Source organism: Glycine max, chromosome 13 (genome assembly GCF_000004515.6).
Source record: "Glycine max cultivar Williams 82 chromosome 13, Glycine_max_v4.0, whole genome shotgun sequence".
In the NCBI taxonomy this organism is placed as follows: Eukaryota; Viridiplantae; Streptophyta; class Magnoliopsida; order Fabales; family Fabaceae; genus Glycine; species Glycine max.
In genome coordinates, this window is record NC_038249.2 from 21,311,181 (window position 1) to 21,332,327 (window position 21,147).

The 21,147-nt window shown below is 31.4% G+C and overlaps 3 protein-coding genes and 1 long non-coding RNA gene across 4 annotated transcripts; 2 read left to right on the forward strand and 2 right to left on the reverse strand.

Moving 5' to 3' along the window:
* Window positions 1-2,962: 2,962 nt before the first annotated feature.
* Window positions 2,963-4,628, reverse strand: LOC102668350 (uncharacterized). Its single transcript, XM_006595279.4, has 3 exons — window positions 4,614-4,628; window positions 4,007-4,373; window positions 2,963-3,887 (listed from the first exon to the last, which is right to left on the reverse strand). Exons 1-3 carry the CDS (start codon window positions 4,626-4,628, stop codon window positions 3,880-3,882), a joined length of 390 nt encoding a protein of 129 aa, XP_006595342.1. The 3' UTR covers window positions 2,963-3,879.
* A 3,752-nt stretch (window positions 4,629-8,380) lies between these two features.
* LOC100780833 (stress-response A/B barrel domain-containing protein UP3) lies at window positions 8,381-9,037 on the forward strand. The gene has a single exon (XM_003541251.5). The coding sequence runs from the start codon at window positions 8,381-8,383 to the stop codon at window positions 9,035-9,037; it is 657 nt and encodes a 218-aa protein (XP_003541299.1).
* A 3,518-nt stretch (window positions 9,038-12,555) lies between these two features.
* On the reverse strand, window positions 12,556-14,172 carry LOC106795471 (uncharacterized). The gene is made up of 2 exons (XR_001384089.3): window positions 13,437-14,172; window positions 12,556-13,348 (listed from the first exon to the last, which is right to left on the reverse strand). It is a non-coding gene; the product is annotated as an uncharacterized lncRNA (long non-coding RNA).
* A 5,318-nt stretch (window positions 14,173-19,490) lies between these two features.
* On the forward strand, window positions 19,491-21,147 carry LOC100781908 (transcription factor MYB1). The gene is made up of 3 exons (XM_003541253.5): window positions 19,491-19,696; window positions 19,799-19,928; window positions 20,406-21,147. Exons 1-3 carry the CDS (start codon window positions 19,564-19,566, stop codon window positions 21,055-21,057), a joined length of 915 nt encoding a protein of 304 aa, XP_003541301.1. The 5' UTR covers window positions 19,491-19,563; the 3' UTR covers window positions 21,058-21,147.

The following is a 21,147-nucleotide window of genomic DNA, read 5'->3' on the forward strand; positions in this document are numbered from 1 at the left end:
AAATTTTTTAAATATTTAAATTCAATTCATATAAATAAATAAAGAAAATCGCTTTAATCTTTTGGAAGACAAAATAATATGTATAGTGATAATATAAAGATTTTTTTTACCGTTATTCAATCATAATTTTTATGTACCAAAAGTTCATTTATTATTGTAATAATTATATTATAAACAATAGATATTAATATTATTAATTATAAAATGATTTTATCTGATTTAAATGAAATTATTTGAAATGAAAAAATATATGTAATTTAGACAAGATAAATATAATTAATAACAGTTAATTGATTATGTAAAGTTTTATATATATATGAAAATGAAACTCTTTTCAGAATAAAAAATTATATTTATTTTAAAGAAATTTCATTTCATTTGTTGTTTTTTTAATTAAGAAGTATGGGAGAAAAAGTCTTCGTCCGACGGAAGGAACACTCGAACGATATTTTTTGGTTCACGACACGTGGCTGGTTCATGATGTAGAGATTTCCATGATGAACCCTACTTTTGCCAGCAAACCATGTACCAATTCTTTCGTTAATATTGAGAATCAAACATATTATGATGCCCAATGACACGAGTTCAAAATATTGTGTCGGCCGTTTTAATATTTTATTTATTGTATTCTATTGATACTTTTAAAATACTCATTTATAATATGCCAATATCTCGTTGACTTGATTAAATCTAAATTTGATTTTTTAAATAAGATATTATATTTTTTATTATTTATATTAAGAAAAAAATCTTACTAAAAATAATCAAGTCAATTTTTTAAAATATTTTTTATGTTAAATTATTAATATTTTTGTTAAATTATTATCAACAAAAATAATAAACATTTTACATCAATATTTTTTATTCAAATTTACCCTCAAGCACTAAATATTAACAATGTTTTGGTAGCAACAAAGTAACTTATTTATAGTAATTTTTTAACGGTATGTTTGAAATGATAAGAAGAAAGTGAGCGAAAAAAATAAAAGTTTAAAATTTAAATTAAAAAAATAAAATAAACAGTTAAAATTTTCTTCCTAAAGTCAATTTTTCTTTTTTTCAACTATCCTACAGAAGATACAACATTATATTTTCTTTCTTCCCGATTAACTTAACATAAAAAATTGTACTAAATTATGAATTTAAATAGCTTATGGAAGTAAATTATTAATTTTGGTTTAAGGAAAAATAAATAAGAAGAAAGAGTGATGAACTAAAATATTGCCTAACAAATTAACAAAAATGATCGTCATCTATTTTTACAAATTAATAAATATTTTTATTAAAATTCACAATAAAAATATTTTTCTTTAATAACTTTTTAAATGCAAGGTTTAAATTTACTTTTGATGCTCATACTTTTACTGTCATACGATTTTCATCCTTGAAAATTTTTTCTTCTACATTTGATCCCTCACGAACAATTTTGAACCACCGATTATTTGTCCTTAACTTTTAACATAAAAATATTGATATAACATGTTAGTTATACTCACATGATTACATAACAAATAACAAGTAAATGTATAATACATAAGTGACAATGTGCTAATGTCAACACATATCAATATCACGTTAGAACACTGTTATGTAAACATGTGTATCCTCTTGTCAATATATTAGTACTATGCCATCATTAACTTGTTACATTAACAAGTTTTGTAAAAAAAATTGATGACAAACAAAGGATGAATCAAAATTGTTCAATTTTAAAAAAGATTAAATGATGGATCAAAATTATTCAACTTTAAAAAGGACTAAATGTGTGATGGAGGAAAATAAAAAACCAAAATTTCACAATGATAAAACGAGAGCAAAAGTGAATTTCAGCCTAAATGTTATAATATTTAATAGAAATTGTTTTAAACTTGTAACCATTACGTTAAAGATAATAATTAATGAAACTAATTATAAAAAAATAAACTCATTGAAAAATATATGAAACATGTACATATCTGGTTTACAAACAAATACTTTAAACTTTACTTTCTCTTAATTAATCTATTTTTTTTGGTAACACGACGAGTATACAATATCTTAATTAATGTTTAAAATAGTACTACAATCGATTGAATGAATCCATCTCTTAAATTTGGATTCTGACCTAACCGGAAAAAAAATCCTTGATTCTAAATTTATACGAAGAATCATAATCATTCTTCTAGTTCTATTTTCTATTTACTTTCCCTCACCTTTTAAAAATCTCAGAGTACTAGTTGAGAAATGAAAATAAACAAATAAAGCATGATCTGCTCCCTCAGTTTCCCACGGTCGGCTTCGCCGGGGAAGGAGGCACTAGAGCCCAGCGAAAATCACAACATTCCAACATATAATGTCTCTCTCTGACAAGAATCGAATAATTCTGCATTTTGAAATAGAGAGACCATGCCTTCTCTTCCTTCACTTTCCGTTTCAACTTCCATATTTCTCCCGAGTCATGCAACCGGAAATTGAGAGAGGTGCTCAATTCAATTTGTTTTATTTTGAACAACTAATAAATTTGAATATATATTCATTTATTTATTTTTTGAGGATAGTTTGGATATCGAGTATCCATCGACCGTCGTCTTCTATCTTGACTTGTTAATCCTGTCCTGACCTCTGGAAAGTTCTTTAACGTGAGAAATCTTTTTAACACCTCACTAATGTAATAAATACTGATAGCAACAATTTACATAATTTGATAATGATATATTAAATATTTTTTCCGTTGAAATAAATGAGAAATGCTTAAAAGGATATTTAACATGAGAGAGAGAGAGAGAGTATTTAGAAAATATGTTATTTTCAATTTATTTATTTAATTCAGTTACTGGAATCATTGAATTTAAATAATTGATTCGTGTGGTGGGCGTAGTGATGGTGATATGAGGTTTAATAAGATATTTTATGGTTAAGTTGCCTTCTGTAATAATTCCCATAAAAAAACGTTGTGCTTAATAATTGGATGGATACCGTATACTATAATTGTACGAGAAGTGGAAATCCAAACGGGTCAACACGAACGTGATTCTCCATACGGAACGGCGACGTCTAGCAAATGAGAGTTTTGTTTGGGTCTACAAGGAAATCTGGGGGCGAATGAGAGAGGCACACGTAGAGTGATGACTATTCTCCTAAGTGATTCATTGATAATGTGGGTCCCATCTCAGTTGGAGAAGTGTGTCACGCTCACGCCCAAGCCCAAGCCCAAGCCCAACTTGCTAACTGGACACGCTCCCCAACACAACATTCATGCGTCTGCCCCTTCACGCTACCCATTTTCCAAAAATATAGACGCCTTTTACCTTGTTTTTCCATGAATTTGAGTGATAAGTAAAATGTTCTTTTTGTCCTTTTTTTTTTTTAATTTGATAATTTGTTTTTTATAAAAATTATTTTTATCTTTCACTTTTAAAATCAATTCAAAATAGGTTTTTTTTTTTATCAATTTGAAATTAATGGCGTCAACAAGATATTATTATTAACCGTTAAAAGTCAGTCCCAAAATATAATCTCTTCCTCTTCTCCTTCCTCCACTCCCTCTTCCTTTTTCTTCTCAATCAACCCAACAGAGTTATTCCTAAACGAGATTGAACCAGAAGATGATAATGGACAAATCTAAGACCAAATCACAAATTGGAACAATAATTTTTTCACTTCACTATTAAAAACTTAATTGGAGCCACCGTAATATTCATCAGAACCACAATCAAGAACACAAAATTTTCCACTGCCAGAACAAGGAAAACGTAGACAAAACAACATGGTAGCACCAAGTCGGAGGCGGCGGTTCCCCTCTCACTAAACCCAAAACTGCCCCACACCACCACGTTCTCCTCCCCTCTCCATCGTTGTGTCTTATGTCGTCACCAATCGCGCGTCCTGTGTCGTTGTGGATCACACATCTGCAAAAAGACACCCAAAAATTTCAAACCCAAAATCGCAAAGGAAAAGATCAGACCAACACAAATAGACTTACACCAGTGGCGCAACCAAAACGTGATTGAAAAAACAAAGCAGCGACCTGCATACGACGAAAACCCATTCTGACTATAGCGGCGCAATTTGAAGCTCCGACAGTAAGGAAAGGTGCGAGTCCAGAACTGAATTTCATACATTTGCAGAGAATATGGAGTCAAAACCAAAGATGGCGCCTCCTCTTCCTCTTGCGTCAAAGTCACGGCAACCGCGAGATGTGAAAAGGGCGACAAGATGTAAAGGGCGATGGTGATGCAAGGGAGGTAAAAGGAACCACCGGTTAAGGAGAGGTAATTGGAGGATCTGGTGGTGAAGCAAGAGAGAATGTGATTTGGATTTGTGATTTTCAGTGTGGGAGAAAAGAGATTAGGGTTTATGGAGTTATCAAACCTTTTTCCGTATTGTAGCGACCGCTAGTATCTGAATATTAATTAACGTGTCACTCAAGTATAAAAATGAACTTTTAAAAAGATTAATGATCAAATTAAAGAAAATCAAAATAAAAAAATCATTTGACTAAATATATATATATATATATAAGGAGAAAAATACGGCGGAAAATAAATTAAATTAATTAATAATATATATTATTTTTTCAAAATTATTTTTAAAATTATTTGATCTCTTCATTTCATTTTTTTCTACTTAATTACTCCAATCCTAGTCATTTAATGCAAAAGATAATTTAAAAACAGACAAATAAATTTCAAAAAACTATCTTATTTATAGAAATAGAGTTAATAATATGATAAGAAAATAAATGTATAATATAATTATTTTTTCATTTTAATGTTTTATATATATTCTGTAAAAAAATTATATGAATCCAAATATAGAAGCATAGAAGCTTGCATTCTGTTTTTCAGGATATAAGCAAAATTATAAAAACAATACAATTTGAAGCTAGTAACGTTCTTTTCTGTCGATTTTGGAGAAAAAGTTCCGTTAATCATAATTAATTACTTTTTAGGAAGGCTAATAATACAATTTTAGCCTATTCTTTTGAATATAAATTTGTGATTCCAAATAAATTGTAATCAATACTAGAAAGAATATGTTATACAATGTACTGCTAACAATTTTTTTTTTTCTGATTGATCGCGGTTAATATTTATACATCATTTAATTCGTAACTAGCATCGTTTTTATTAATCTCCGTAAAAACAGATAAAGGCAGCGGTTGCAAGATTTGAATGCTACATTGACTTATTGTGGTCACTAATATGATGGAAAAAAAAACTTCGTCATCTCTTGATGTTAGGTTAAATGTAACCCAGAAAATGATATCGATAACGTGAATGTTGTGTAAGTAATGATCGTGCGAACTTAGAAGGGAAGAAAATGGGCAACCATTTAATTTTGACCTTGTTTGTTCTTTATCATCTTTCCATCATATCTGTTTTTTTTATTATTAAAAAAAACATTGGTTAGTTTCATTAGGATTGTCGCATTCAACTAGTCAAATTAATCAAGTTTAGATATTTTATTTGAGATTAAAGTTTATTGATGAGTTTTTAATTTTTTTTTAAAATAAGTACTTTTGAAAAAATATTTTTTAATAAATAGATGGGATTTTCTTCTTGAAATAAGCAAAAAAATTACATATTTTAAGTAAAAATAGTTTAAACAAACACATTAAAAAACATAAAATTACTTATTTTTTTTAAAATAAGTGTTATTTTGAAAAAATAATCTTAGACAAACTTACGCATACAGAAGTGTTTCATAGGCTACATCATTGTTTTTCAGAGTAAAATATTATACTACGAAGATATGGGTTTTTCAATGTTACGCGACTCCTATTTTAATTTCTGCATTTAACGAGATAAATATTGATTTTATATAATTAAAATTTATGAAGAATAATTTTTTTAATATATTATTTAGATTTTATATTTATACTGAATTAAATTATTATAATTTATTCTTAAAAATTATTAAATTTTAATTTATTGATTTAGATTAAAAAAATGGTAGTTTGAAACAGTTAAGAAAAATAAAATGGAAAGACAAGGATGAACGAAGAATAATTCGATATAGTTGAAAGATAATAAAAATAGCAGGAGAATATTTTAAAATATACAATGATATAACTTGTTAACACACTCATACTGCAACAAGGGTATATATGTTAATAAATGCTTGTGAGATTTACTAATCTATACATTATACATGATGACTCTTATTGATCCAATCATTGAATTTCTCTTTTATATACAAGACATATATTATGAGAAAAAACATCTTATATGAGAATGAGAATTAAATGTGAATATATTGAAGTCTCACATCCAACAAAGATAATACCAATATAAATTAAATAAGTGGGGAACAATCCTCATTTTATAAATTAGTTTTGAAGGATTAAGTTAAGCCCAAACCCATATAACTATACATAAAGATCAAAATTTAATATCATGTTACTATTTTAAAGATTATATAACTTTTAAGTATTAATTTTTAACCATTCATATTTGATTATATAATTTAGATTTAATTTTCTTATTTTGATATAAGATAGATTTATCTCACATCAACACGTCTTTTTTTTATATATATAAACAAAGGATGTATCAAAATGAAAGACACGTCAGGCAAAGATGGGTCTTCGAGTGACTGTATGTATATGGAGAATCCAATTATTCAGTGTTTGTACTAGAATTCTTGTATGTTGCTTTCATTTGGTGTGTAACATGATAAGTGTGGATCTAGGATGTGTAATTTTTCTGGCCTTCGCTAACAGGTCACAATATGGCTTAACTGTGCTGATAATTCGTTTGGGCTTTATTATTTGATGTGTAATCCACTTTTCCTTTAGCAGCTTAGGTTTCTCTTGAAAAAAGGGGATCGTACCCAATCGAGAAAGTGACGAGAGGGAGTGTATCTATAAGGGTAATGTATTTAGCAACTGCCAATGTTTAAAGCACAAATAAATAAGAATCTTTTAGAGGCAAATTCTTTTCATACCGTGGCAAAAAGAGATAAAACAATATGTTGTAGTTTATAGTAATGCTTGGTGAAGTTTTATTCCAACAAGTTTTAAAAATAATGTACACCTCTTTCTTTCTCTAGATGTATGATAGCATATTTATGTGTTTGTGAGACATTTTTCTATTTTGGAAGCTGAATTGGATGGGAGTCACAAGCTTAATGGGCTGAATGAGTCTTGACTCTCGAGGGGTGTGGGTGTGTAAATTGGCCAAAGTCAAAGTCAAACAATCAAAGGAGTGATTGATAAGTGTTTTTTGAAAACAGGAGTCCAGAGGGGGGTAGTGACAGTGAGATTTGACCAAGTGTGAAAGGCTGAGAGCAATCTTCCCTTAATTATCTATCTATATATTTATATACAAAAGTTTTGCAATAACTTTTCACTTTTGACATTAATCCACAGAAGATGTCGATCATCGAGCATGTGGTGTTGTTGAAGGTCAAAGACGACGTTGCTCATTCACCTTACAGTGGGGCCATTCTTGCGCGTCCGAACCTCCTCCACCTCCTTCAATTTCACTCACTTCATCCACGCGCTCGAGGAGTGAGGGACGGAAAAGAAAAGAAGATAGATTAATTAATGCACTATTATCATTTACTTAATTAAAAAAACTGATTACAAATGTAAAATAGGAAATGTTTGTTTTTCTTTCCTCTAATTTTTGTTTGCTTGTTATTAGTTTTTCTAAAATTAAAATATATCATTATTTAACTTAGAGTTAGGTTTGATTAACTCAAACTTAACATCCAACTACATTGTGACATATTTTCATTTTAAGAGAAGTGAAAACTTACCAGATTTTTTATAGGCACTGAAATCAAACTTTTCAATTTTTTAAGAACGAAATCCATTGAGTTGAAGTAAGGTCTACAAATTGTAAAAAATATCCTTTCCATTCCACCACTTTTGACTTCAAAACTCTTCCGGGTGGCCGGCTAGATGTTTATACTTCATAATATTAAATGCAAGAAAAAGATCCATAGTGATATAATGCTTATAGCCAATCACAGGGAAGGAAGATCCATATATTATGCAGGACTTCTCTGCTAGCTTGCACTATATATATCGTCGCCAGCGTGTTTGGAAATTCTAAGGAATCAAGTTTAAAAAGTTGAAAAGTAGTCTTAAAATCACACATGTAACGTGTAAAATCAAACACGCTGTAGTAAAATATGCTTAATAGAGTCACAAGCAATGGGCTATGAGACATACGGGATTAGGTGAGAGGAAATTAACGTCTGTGTAATTAAATTGGTCAAACAAACAAAGGAGATAGATAATTGTTTTTGGAAAAACTAGAGTCTAGAGTGAGGTTTGAGAATTTTTTTTGGGAAGGATGAGATCAATCTTCCCTTATCTATCTATTTATATACAAAATGTGTTGCAATAACTCTTCACTTTGTAACATTAATCCACAGCTAGCAACAGAAGATGTCGATCATCGAGCATGTGGTGTTATTCAAGGTCAAAGAAGATGTTGCACCGTCGGAGGCAGATACCATGGTGGAGCGTATCAACTCCCTAGCCTCGCTGGAACAGCTGCTTCACCTTACCGTGGGGCCATTATTTCGCATCCGAACCTCCCCCCCTTCGTTGAAATTCACTCACTTCTTCCACACGCGTTTCAACTCCAAGGACGACCTCCGCTCCTATGTGGCGCACCCAGCCCACGTGGCCGTCGTCAAGGCCAACACGCCCTTGGTCGACGACGCCATGGCCCTTGATTGGCTCGCCGAGGTTCCCGGCGGCACCGTGCCGCCGCCGGGCTCCGCCTTGCGAGTCACGTTCTTCAAGTTGAAGGAGGGTGTTGAAGATCGTGTAAAAGATGAGATTGTGGGGGCCATGAGAGGATTTCAGCGTGAGTTCAAACAGGCCATTCAGCTCACTTGCGGGGGAAATTTCTCTCCCGCGAGAGCCAAAGGGTTCTCCATTGCTTCCCTTGAAGTTTTTCCTGGATTAAGCGAACTAGAGGCAGCGAAGGAGCTAGGGGACTATCATAAGAATGAGAAGATCAAGGAGCATCTCGAGAGTGTGATGGTGCTTGATTATGTGGTACCATCATCATCCAAAGCGCACTCAGCATCTTAATAAGGAGGTTATTTTCATGTAATAATAATCAGTTCCTGTATGAAAACCTGTCTCATTTGCTTTACTACATTGAATAATCAGCATGCTTTATATGGAATGAGACTACTTCACAAAATAATAATGACTGCAAAATTTGGTATATTTGATGGCTTTGCTTTACGTACTAATTGTTTTGTTAAATTTTTATTAAATTGATTTTGTGCTCATTATTCTTTTGGTGTTACCGTGTTAGCTAGCTACTTTCGGTGGCTAGCTATATATATACGTTTAACGTAAATTGAATAGCCTCCTGATTTAATTACACGATTCTTGTGTAAGTAAAAAGGAAAAAAAAAAAAGGACACGTGAGACAAGGAACCAAGCATCGTTACACTAGGATTATGAGAAGATCTGTAGAACATATAAATGCGCAATCATTGTTTTAAAACGTTGAACTGATCTACTATTGCTTGTTATAATAATAATGTGGGAAAGAAATACTAAAGTACCATATATCATGGACAGGTATAAGTAGTCAGTTTTTCAAGTTTTGGTACACAGTTATATATTAATGAATGAAGTATTCCCTGACTACAAGTATGCATGTAGATAATTAACCATTTTCCAAAACAAAAGTCTGTTGTATAAATACCTCTAACTGTTTCTTAGTTGAGGATAGTTTAATTAAGAAATTTGGTAACATATATGTGAAGAAAGCCATTTATGCTTGCTGGTATAATAGATCAGAAGAAACTCGTATTGTGATATTTATGGTGATTTCAATCTTGAAGCAATGTATGGGTATATTCTTAATTTTTACCAGCCGTTGTATACTTATGCTGCAGTACTATGATGTAGTATCAGAAGAAAGTGAGGGAAGCCGTTGCTATGATTTTTCAAACACAGACAAATTCCTAAACAGCTGAACCAAAAATCTGGATCAGATTCACTAAGCGATGGGAAATTCATTTTGTCGGTGGATTGGATGAGGAATCTTGAAGTTGGTGTATTCCAGCCCTTCTCGAGGATGGAATCAATTTGCATGTTTATGCGGGAACTATGATCTTAGGTCAATTTGTTTAAACTTATTTATTAAAATAAACACTTCTTTTAATAAAATAAACAATTTTTTTTGGTTTTGTAGTGTATTTGTCTAAATTATTTCTACTCAAGAAAAATAATTTTCTGCTTATTTTAAAAAACAAATCTTATTTGTTTCTTAAAAAGCGCTTATATAAAAAAACATTTATTTTAAAGTTACTTTTTTTAAGTTTAAACAAACTCATCCCTTATGTATGACTTAGTATGTGTATACTCTTAATTGTATTTAAAATCTGTTGAGAAATCTAATATTTCGTATTTATTCATATTTATAACCTTTCAATGAATGAGTTGACAAATCCTTTTTTGTGGTGTGATGTAATTTCAATGAGTAGGTAACTCGAGATGGGTTCATGCCATGGAATGGTCTGGTCAGAAAGAATTTGCAACTTCACTTGAAGTTCCTTTTGTTGTTGATGGATCAGAAGCCGGATTATTGAAGAGGTATGGACCTCTAACTTTCCTTAAGGTATTTATTTTTCTGTCTTCACCCACATACACATATAGAGACACTTGAGCGGTAAAAACAATCAATAGCATCTTGAATTAGCCATACTTCAATATTACTTTCTGTGTGAAATACCCCAAAACTTCTAAAATGTACATACTCAGCTGTGCTAATTACTCCAATTTTAACATTATATACCAATCATTAAGGGTGATAAAGGTAGAAAAGATAACTAGTGCTTTTAATTCAATGTTAATGATCAGGATAGAATGTTAAAATTAAGGGCGATTCACAATAATGAATAGTATCTATTTTGTGTCTGCTAAGGTGAAATGCAAAATTGTGTTTGTGCAGTGCTAACAGCTAAGTTCAATATTTTCTGTAACAAAAACAGGTCCATGATGCGGGTCACATGGTTCCAATGGACCAGCCCAAGACTGCATTAGAGATGCTGAAGAAGTGAACTAAGGGAATCCTTGCTGAATCTGGAGCTGATAAGGAAAAATTGATTGCTGAGATGTGATCTCTTTTATTACTTATTTAATTAGTATAGAAAAAGGAAACATAATTGATAAAAGAAATTGCAGTGAAGTTTGACCACTAGGTAGTTTGTTGGATGTGATACTACTCCCAAACTCCCACTATTTCTGAAGTGACAGTGTACTCAGAATTACTATCATGGAAGAAAACTACTATTCAAAAGAAATTCCGTATTTTCTGCTTTAGATGCTTACTTTTGTTTCATGTAAGATCAGATTTCTGTGTGCAGTGTGTACTTCTGAATTAGAATTCTTATTTATTGATCATTTATGCTTGCCGTGAAGCATGTTATAATTGAGTTTCACTTATGATATAGTCTTGTGTTGACTCGAGACCATGTATATATATGAAATTCTGAAAGTTGGAAACTAGATATTTAGACAAGCAGTTGAGAATTGGAGCAGCATTCATGCTAAGTTAGGCTAGGAGCAGCCTCTAATTTAAAGGTTGATAGTTGATAACCACGAAAGCAAGATAAAATTGCATTTTTGAAGGGATATCAGATTTTAACTATATCGCAAGATAAATCTGTTTATTATATTTAGATAATTTTGCTGTATATCTTACTCTTATTGGATCTTTTTATTTTTTATTACATTACGTCACATTTATATTTCTCCCCCTTCTTTTTTTTTTCCTCTCTCTATCTCTCTTTTCTCCACTTATAAACCCCAACAAAAGAGATTACATAGTCCAAAATGTTCATTTTCTTTTACACTAACTCTTAGTAGGAAACGGATTAAAATCGTTTACAGTTGTGAAAAAACTGCATTGGTCCTTTAATTTAATTTATAAAATGATAAATATATCTTTAGAATTTAGTTTAATGAATTCTAAGGATGAGATTTAGAACTGCTGCACATTGCAGTTCATTTTTAAACTGCAGAGGTCCCATTCTCTGTAAAAAAAAGAATTTTCTTCCTCTGCTATTCCTTTCCATCTTGTTCGTTCATTTCTCAACTAGTTCATCCTAAGGAAACCAAAACTACTAATATATGAAATGAAGGACACTATATAACTAAAGAGACATATGACGGACCATTTTTAAATATATAAAACTCTATTAGAACTGCTAAAGTGAAGATCCTTATTCTTTGCCTACAAATTTACTTACGTACAATACGAAGGAGGAACTAAAGTTTATTCAGATGCAAACAAACACTAAGCCCAGAATCCACTGATATTATCTATTTATTACTTAAGCAAGTTAAAGGTTTATTACTCACCTGGCCTATGCTAATTACACCCAAACACTCCCCAATCCCTGCCTCAACTATTATTACACAATGGCTGGGAATTCTACAAACCTCAGCATTTGCAGAGAGGTTTACCCGGCTAGAAAACACAATGGAAAGACCAAAACCTGTTTCGGATTTATTGTGTTCCACCTTTCTCTTAACCACCAAGGGAAGAAGAGGAAAAGTAAAGGAAGAGATACAAACAATGACTATTTGTTGAAAATTATATTACTAATTCAAGCAAATGGTGTGCATTCTCAAGTAAACACACAATGATCAACATAACAAGCTTATTACACACCTTTGCTTGGTTGCAGTAGCAGTCCCCTTTCTCCTTTTTTCATATTAGTATAAATTAGAAACATTTTAAATAAATAAGAGCGACTTCAATCTTTATTAATTAAAAAGAGAAGCTGAGTTCCAAGAATAGTAGTTTCATCTGTATGGTCACCCCGGATACATTTTCATCATCATCATCATCATAATAATAGGATTGATGTTCTAGAAGCTGTTCCTCGTTATTAAATTTCACCAATCCATTTCTTTCATAAGTTTCGCTAATATCATCTCTTGTTGTAGAGCATATTGGAACAAGCACCCAATAGGAATGTTACTGGTAGACACATCAATAGTCTTAGTCCAAGAAGACAGCACTTTGTATTCTTTCATCACCCATATTTATGTATAATGGTTCGATCACACAACACATGGACTGAGCGATTCTCCAAGTACACCACCCAAATTACAAAGTTTAAAGTTGAAGTCCTCAAAATCAACTGATAAGGTACCTGACAAAAATAATCTATGTTCTGTTGTCTTCAAAAGAAAAGGCCAACCAATGAATGATACCATTCAAGTACGAACCAACTTCGTGTTAGGAACAGATGTAGACAAATAGCATCTTGCTGACGCTGAGATTAATGTCGAGAATAGGATGCTAAAACCACCACCAAATAGTAATCTGTTGATGGATCATACCCAGAACCTCGAATAAATATGGAGAACCTGAAACTCATAGTGGACGACTGAACAGGTGACCAATATACAAATCTGTGAACATCTGTTGACACTATTGGGGCCAAAAAGAACATACTTGCCTGAGCTGGTGATTTGTGAGACAGAAATGAGATTTTTCTTCAAACCAGGAACATGATAGACATCACTCAGTTAGCATCAGAGATGAGGGAAAGCCATGAGTTACACACGCGTTTGAAACGGAGAAGAGATTTCACCGGCAACCGCAGTAAAATTTCAATTATCAATTCCTCCGGTAGATACACCACGTTGTTCTGCGTTCTCCTTTCTCCCCCTAAGCTACTCTGACTCTGCATTTTAGGGCTCTTAATTTACCATGTTGCATAACTCAGATAGATATAGAGGAGCTATAGGATACAGCAAAGAAAACACAGAAACCGAACGCAATGTGTGAGCAGGCCCACAAGTTGGTCCAAGACAAGTTAAAGGATTACTATTAGTCCCAATAAAATTGCTCAGTCAAAGACAATTCCAAACTATCATTTTTTCACCTCATCCTTCTCACTTCCCCTATCTTTATTCCTCTTCCTCTTTTCCTTTCTTCATTCATTCTTCCTCTTTTTTCTTTTCCTCTGTTCCCACTCTTCACTCTCATACTGTCAGATTTTTTTTTTTCATTTTCGTGATCAAACGGAATCATGATTTTGTTAAAAAAATTTGCACAACAAAATTACGATTTTATTATTTTTTGTATTGTTGTTGCACCACAAAATCACAATTTCCTGATACAACAGACCATGTTGCACAAAAGAGTTGTGATTCCATGGTGCAACAATAACATTAAATACAACGGAATCATGATTTCATTATATATTGTGTACCAGAGTTATATATTGTGTACCGGAGTTATACTTCGTGGTATTGTCATATTTTAATCTTCTTATACAATAGAATCATGATTTGTTTATATAATATTTTTTGGGAAGAGATAACCATGGAATTTTGAGAAATTGTAGGACCAATAACAAAATCTATTGGGACCAATAGGAACTCCTCAAGTTAAACCATAGGATACAGCAAAGGAAAGACAAGGCAATATGTGAGCAGGCCCACAAGTTGGTCCAAGACTAGTTAAACTTATGTTATTTATATCCCACCTTTTAAAAACATACCTCCATTGAAAATGTATTACCCAGAATATCTCCTTGAAACCTGGTTTGGTTTGGCCAGCCGGATCGGTCAGGACCCGGTGGCTTAATTGGATCGATTTTATTATTGGATCCGTCACACAATTGACTCAGGATGATTCGGTCAAACTCGACCAGTTTTTCTTTAAAAAATGAACCACCTTTATAACGTCATTTTGATGTATCATTATTATTAATTGTTATTTTGAATTTTGGAATATGAATGAACTTTTTTTACTCAAATAATGATAATTATATATTTATATATAATAGATATATATAATTTTAAATTTTTAATATATATCGGGTTAAATCAGATTAATTACCAGTCCACTATCTCGACCGAGTCAATTATCCGGATTTTACAACTATGCTGTCTTTTGTGCTATTTGACAAAGGAAACTACATTTTTTAGGGTTTAGGTACAATCATAGCAGAAAAAGAATTGCGAAAAAAAATTAACAGTTGGGTTCTAGATGAATCCATACAACTGTAGAATTTATTTCTATGTGGTACAAAATTAAAATTTAGTTTTTATTCTTCTTTTCTTTTTGTTTGAATAAGGTGAATTGTAACGATGCTATTCTAACTAAGCAATGCCAGAAATCATCTATATTTCAGAGTATTCCAAAACCTTACGATAGTTTCACGCATTTTCGGTAACTCTTCGGCTTCAAGGATAAATTCTCCCCTTTGTGCCTCATAAAAAGAACTAGCATGCCATTTGATGTGAACCATTTTTTCTTGGAATTTATTTCAATCTCAGTAGGTTTTTGAGAGTTACTATCTTATTGATAGACTTTTAATATTAGGATTGCTACGAAGGAAACAATATAAAATCTCAAAAATGCTTTAATCTATATCAGTAAAGCTCTTCTAAGTTATCCCTTCGATGGTTCCTTTCTCCATATAACTAAGTGACTTCACATGGCATGACTTAATTTGCATAAACTTTAACTTGGTGATTACTTAAGGAAATAAATAATGAAAAAGAGAGTTAATTTATGTAAAATGTAAATACAGAAAATTGTACTTTCCATGTTAATGATAATATTTTTTATGATGTTATAATTTATCAAATTTAATTACATATTTTACCACTTAATTATCATAATTTCAAAAATTGTATCACCTAACCTTTTTTCCACACATTTTATCATCTAAGTTTTTTCTTTCCACATTTTACAACCAAGTTTTTAATTATGATGCATTTTACCACTATGTTTGTAACAAAATGTTGTTTTTGCAAGTCATTTTAAGGAACATGTAGGCACTTCGTTACACATTTTAAAAATTGGTAAAATACACGAAAATTAAAAAAAAAAAAAAAAAACATAATGATCTGGTTACGGTGAACTACAAAACAACTGAGGCACCGATGAATCAGGCTTCTCTACTTGTGGTAGCATGTTAATCACTTTTTTTTAGGATCTTTCTCTCTGTACTCTTAGGCTCCAACCAATTTGTTCCTTCGATGGGTTTCAGTTGTCTTATATATATATATATATATTTATATATATGATTAGTATATTTAATTATTTTAGAATCATTGATTTAAATATATATCATCAGTAACTTTTATTTTTATAGTATGTAAAATGTATTTTGATGATAATGCAATTGAGCTGTTATAATGAAGGTACATAAAAATATTATCATGTAACCTGCAAATGTTAAAATTTATGCTGCACAAAATATTTTTTTACAGCCTCCGTTGTTGATCTCATATTTTCAAACAGTGGTTAAATACAAAGAAAATAGTGTTATTTTTTTATTTGTATTTGTAATGCCCAACTAATTTTCAACATTGACGGAATTTTATCTACTTTAGTAAGTATATTAATTATTAATTAAAGTAAATTATTAGTATATTTAACTATTTTAGAATTATTGATTTAAATATTTAATGTAATGAAAAGTAAACCAGTTATAGTTAAAAAGCGGTCATATAATTGATTATGGATATATAGCTGGTTTTTGAATTTTTTTATATATTTAGTACACTTTTACAACCAATTTTATGCATTAATATAACAATCTTATGTTTAATTAAAATTGATTTTAAAAGTCAGAACTGAATTTTTAAAGGCCAAAACAATTATTAATCTAAGATATATAACCAATTATATAATCGATTATAGTTCTATAACTGGTTATATATTTATTTAATTTTCTACTAATAAATATTGTTAATTTAAATAATTAGCTAATATGTATTTTAACTTCTGGTGAAAGTGATATGATATCTCAAGCGGCTTTCAATCCTAAAATAACACAACTTATTTCAATTATAAACTTCACAGATGATAATATAGTAGTTAATTATTGATCAGCCATTATACAATCATTTCGTGATCTACACAATTTAAATCAATAAACCTTGAGAAAATCTATGGAATAATTCCATTCCAAGGAAAATAGATAACTTCCACCAGAATTGCATGCAACAGGGTAGGGGGCCATATCTAACTTTCAATCTCAAATTCTTAATGAATGGCAGTTGAGTTACCAGAATTAGGAGCGGAAGAGCCTGGTGTTTTACAGTTTGAAAGCAACCCTACCAATTAAGTTAAGGCTTTCTTTCTAGGAACTACTAATGTACGTAATCTCGGGGACCCTATTTAACGTAAGATCTTCGTCCCTTCTGCTCACTCATATTCGTTGTTCTGATGAAAACACAATGACACTGCCACACTTGCACCGTCGTTACTGCTTCTCTTCTGTCAAATTATACCCGTTTTTTTCATGCACGTGTTGTATATGCAACACTTTATATTTTTTTTTCTTTTCCCGGTTTTTTAATTTTATTATCATTTATGTACTCGTCGTGTAAAAATATAATGCGATTTTTATCCATATATACTTATGGGTCACATTCAATTATATTAAAACAAACAATGATTAACATTGGACCCCTGACGAGACTTGAGTTGCTTGTACTATATATACTTGGTTAATGGTTAATCATCGGTAAACATAACCAACGACGACCGGGAATTCCTTGCATGCATTCAGATGATAATACAGTATAGTACTCCTTGTATTTTATAATTAATTTAATGATAAATGTCAAGGCTATATATATATTCTTTTAATTTTTATTTAATCTATGTCATTACATATTTATAAAATTTTAACGCCCACTATGCCGTAGTATAAATAGTATAGTTGAAATATATTATTAATTTTTTAATTATGATTTCAAATGATAAGATTTAAGGATAATAAATTTTTTATGAGTACAAATAGTATTTAATGTGTATCATATTATTATAATTTTTATGTTTTTTCTGTTTAATATTATTATATTTAATATAATATATATTTTAGTTTATTAAAATGGATTGATACTGTAAATATTTTTCCAGTGTCATCAAATCATATATATAATCAGGTACTTTTATATTTAGGTGATTTTTAATTTATTGATATTGTAAAAAAATTATAGTGAATAAAAGATAAACATTAAAAACTAATTTACTTTTGACTGCTATTTGTTTAACAAAGTCACATATGGCAAACAGTGGAATAATAACTCTTGAAAGTGGACAATGCAGAGCAGTGTGACGTGCTACAAAAAAAGAAAGAAAATGTGATTAAAAAAACAAATGTGTGAGGAACACGAATGGTTGAAACATCTTCCGGGCCATCTTGGTCACGACCAAAAAAATAAGACTATTGAAAATCTGAAATGTGGTGCACCCCTGTACGTACCCTCATTTGAGAAGCCTGCCGTAATGCTTCACAGATTTGAGGAGGCTGCTGCAACAAACTTTCCAACACCAAAAGCTCGGTGAGAAAGTCAGTTTGAGTGTCAATTTACAATACCTAATTAGGTAGAGGGTGAGAAGAAAATTATCATAATGGTGCTTCCAATTTGGCTTTTCTTTTAATCATGCAGACTAATTAGTTGGATTCTTCATAATATTTTTGTGACGAGAAAAAGACGATAGAATGAGATGCAACATTTACGTATGATTTTTTTTTAAACTTTTAGTCTCTATACCAGATGCTACATTAGACTTTCATAGGTAGATATTCCTTTTATAAGAAGATATAGAGAAGATAAAATAGAATTTTATTCAAACATTCTAAAAGTGTACAAGAGATGTATATACAGAGTACAAAAGAATAATAAAATCTTAAGTTATTTATTAAATTATTTGTAACTTAAATTAAGTTTGAATTTACATGACAACAAACTAAAAGATAAATTAGATTAAATTTTTATATGACATCAAACTAAAAATAAATTTAAATTATCATGTAAGCAATTCCAATACGTAAATAACCCAAACGGTAAGGATGAAATATAATGTTAATTTCGAATTGGGATCAAAATTGTTAGGATCTTTTCATATATATAGGGACTAATTTATAAATGTGTCAAGTATGATTTTTCGAAAGTCGGCTAGAAAGTTAAAAACAGTGAAAAGTGCAGATTTTTCGAAATATTCAACTACCAAAGCAAAACTCGGAGAATCATATATGCGATCCATGGATAGTTTGGAAATGATGTAAGCCAAAGTGCTGTTCATGTTAGTTGTTAGCTAAAATTAAATATAATATATGCATAGGTAAAATGAATGATATATAGATCATGAAATTAGTAAATGAAATTTTCATTTCGCTATGATCATTTTCTCAAAAGAGTAGCAGACTCTCAAAGTTTTCAACACACGTAATTAATGATTTGAGTAATCATTGGGTCCAATTCTAACATTGCTCCGCGAGGACAAATTAAATGAGCCGGCCCAGTTGCATTTGCAACTGAAAGCCTCGAATCGATACATATTTCAACCTGAATGACGTATAATCTTTTTAAAATTATTTGAATCTCTTGTCACTTAGTGTCATTGTAAGAGTTGCGACCATATTAAGTGTGGACCACGTACACCAAAAATATACTATAATAAAGTACGTACGTAATTGCTATATATATAAGTATCCACACTGCAAAACACCCCACAGCTAGCTAGGGGAGAGCCAGTGAGGAGGAATCCAACAACAACCTTATCAGTCGGCACACAACACAAAAGGAGAGAGAGAGAGAGAGAGATGGGGAGAAGCCCTTGTTGTTCAAAGGAGGGTTTGAATAGAGGTGCTTGGACAGCTCATGAAGACAAAATCCTCAGAGAATACATTAGAGTCCATGGTGAAGGAAGATGGAGAAACCTTCCCAAAAGAGCAGGTATTCGTTATGCTACAAGATATGTATCTAATGATATATCTCATTAATTTGTGGTTGTTTCATGCATGCTAATTTTTTGTACATGGCTGGCCATGCATGCAGGTTTGAAAAGATGTGGAAAAAGTTGCAGACTTAGATGGTTGAATTATCTCAGACCAGATATTAAGAGAGGCAATATATCCCCAGATGAAGAAGAGCTCATCATCAGGCTACACAAGCTCCTGGGAAACAGGTCTCCATTTTCCCATCTTAATTAACATTTCTTTCTTCTTATAATAATTCTAAATCCTTCAACACATCTTCCTATTAATACTAAATGTATTTTATATTTCAAAGACATTAAATATATTTATTTATTTTTATAAATTAAAATAATCATGACGACAACTTATTCCAAATAAAGATGAAGTTAAATAATTTTATCGTACTTGATGTACAATTTTCTTACATATGTACTTCAAGATGAATGGTTGCAGGTATTAATTGCACCAATCAAGTACAATATGAGAGTTGTTTAACTTTATCTTTACGCGGGCTAAGCTATACAATCCAACCCCTAAATAATAGGAAAAAATGTAAGAAAATTGGTAGGAGAATATAACATTATTACTCTGGTACGTATGACATGGAGTCACGAGAAGGCCATGGTGTTTGATATAAATAGTAAGATGTTAATAGGTGATAATGAAATGTGTCATTTTCTGTGTAGATGGTCTTTAATAGCTGGGAGGCTTCCAGGACGAACAGACAATGAAATAAAGAATTATTGGAACACCAATTTAGGAAAAAAGGTGAAAGATGGCCACCAAACCACTGCAAACAACACACAGAATCCAATGCCCCATTTGGCCCCCATTCATATGGCCACTTCCTCAATCTCCCTATCTCCTCCTAAACTAGATTCTCGTGTTGTCCGTACAAAGGCTACCAAGTGCTCCAAGGTATTATTCCTAAACCCACCCCCTCACCCATCAATGCCGAACAAGTCCAAGACTGAGGCAGAGGCAGAAGCAAGGCTTGTGGATGGTGTAATTAGTAACCAAATGGAACACACTACATACGACAATGGGTTCCTGTCGTTTCCAGACGAAGAAAAAGAACTCTCAACAGATTTTCTCATAGATTTCAACGTGGGGGATGTTTGCTTGTCTGATCTACTCAACTCAGATTTCTCAAACACGTACAATTTCAGCTGCACTAATGTTAACCACCACGAGCAGTTATCGCCTTGTTCGGACCAACCTGATGCCATGTTCTCAGATGAAGTTCTCAAGGACTGGACACACAGCAATTTTGCAGACGAAGCGAATGCTTCCAACAACCTTCATTCTTTCATTTCGTTTGAGTCTACTGAGGAATGACTAGTGCAATGATAATGACAACAAAAATTGCACGTTTGTACTAATGTCAATATGCCTTCTCCAATAAAATTCGCCAGTTAAGTCTCTTTA

What these genes read in the sequence shown, in the direction of transcription:
- LOC100781908 (XM_003541253.5), top strand. Translation starts at nt 19,564, where the DNA reads ATGGGGAGAAGCCCTTGTTGTTCAAAGGAGGGTTTGAATAGAGGTGCT. An exon ending in AAACCTTCCCAAAAGAGCAG is followed by an intron (nt 19,697 to 19,798) that starts GTATTCGTTATG and finishes CCATGCATGCAG; the next exon opens with GTTTGAAAAGATGTGGAAAA. An exon ending in CACAAGCTCCTGGGAAACAG is followed by an intron (nt 19,929 to 20,405) that starts GTCTCCATTTTC and finishes TTTTCTGTGTAG; the next exon opens with ATGGTCTTTAATAGCTGGGA.
- LOC100780833 (XM_003541251.5), top strand. Translation starts at nt 8,381, where the DNA reads ATGTCGATCATCGAGCATGTGGTGTTATTCAAGGTCAAAGAAGATGTT.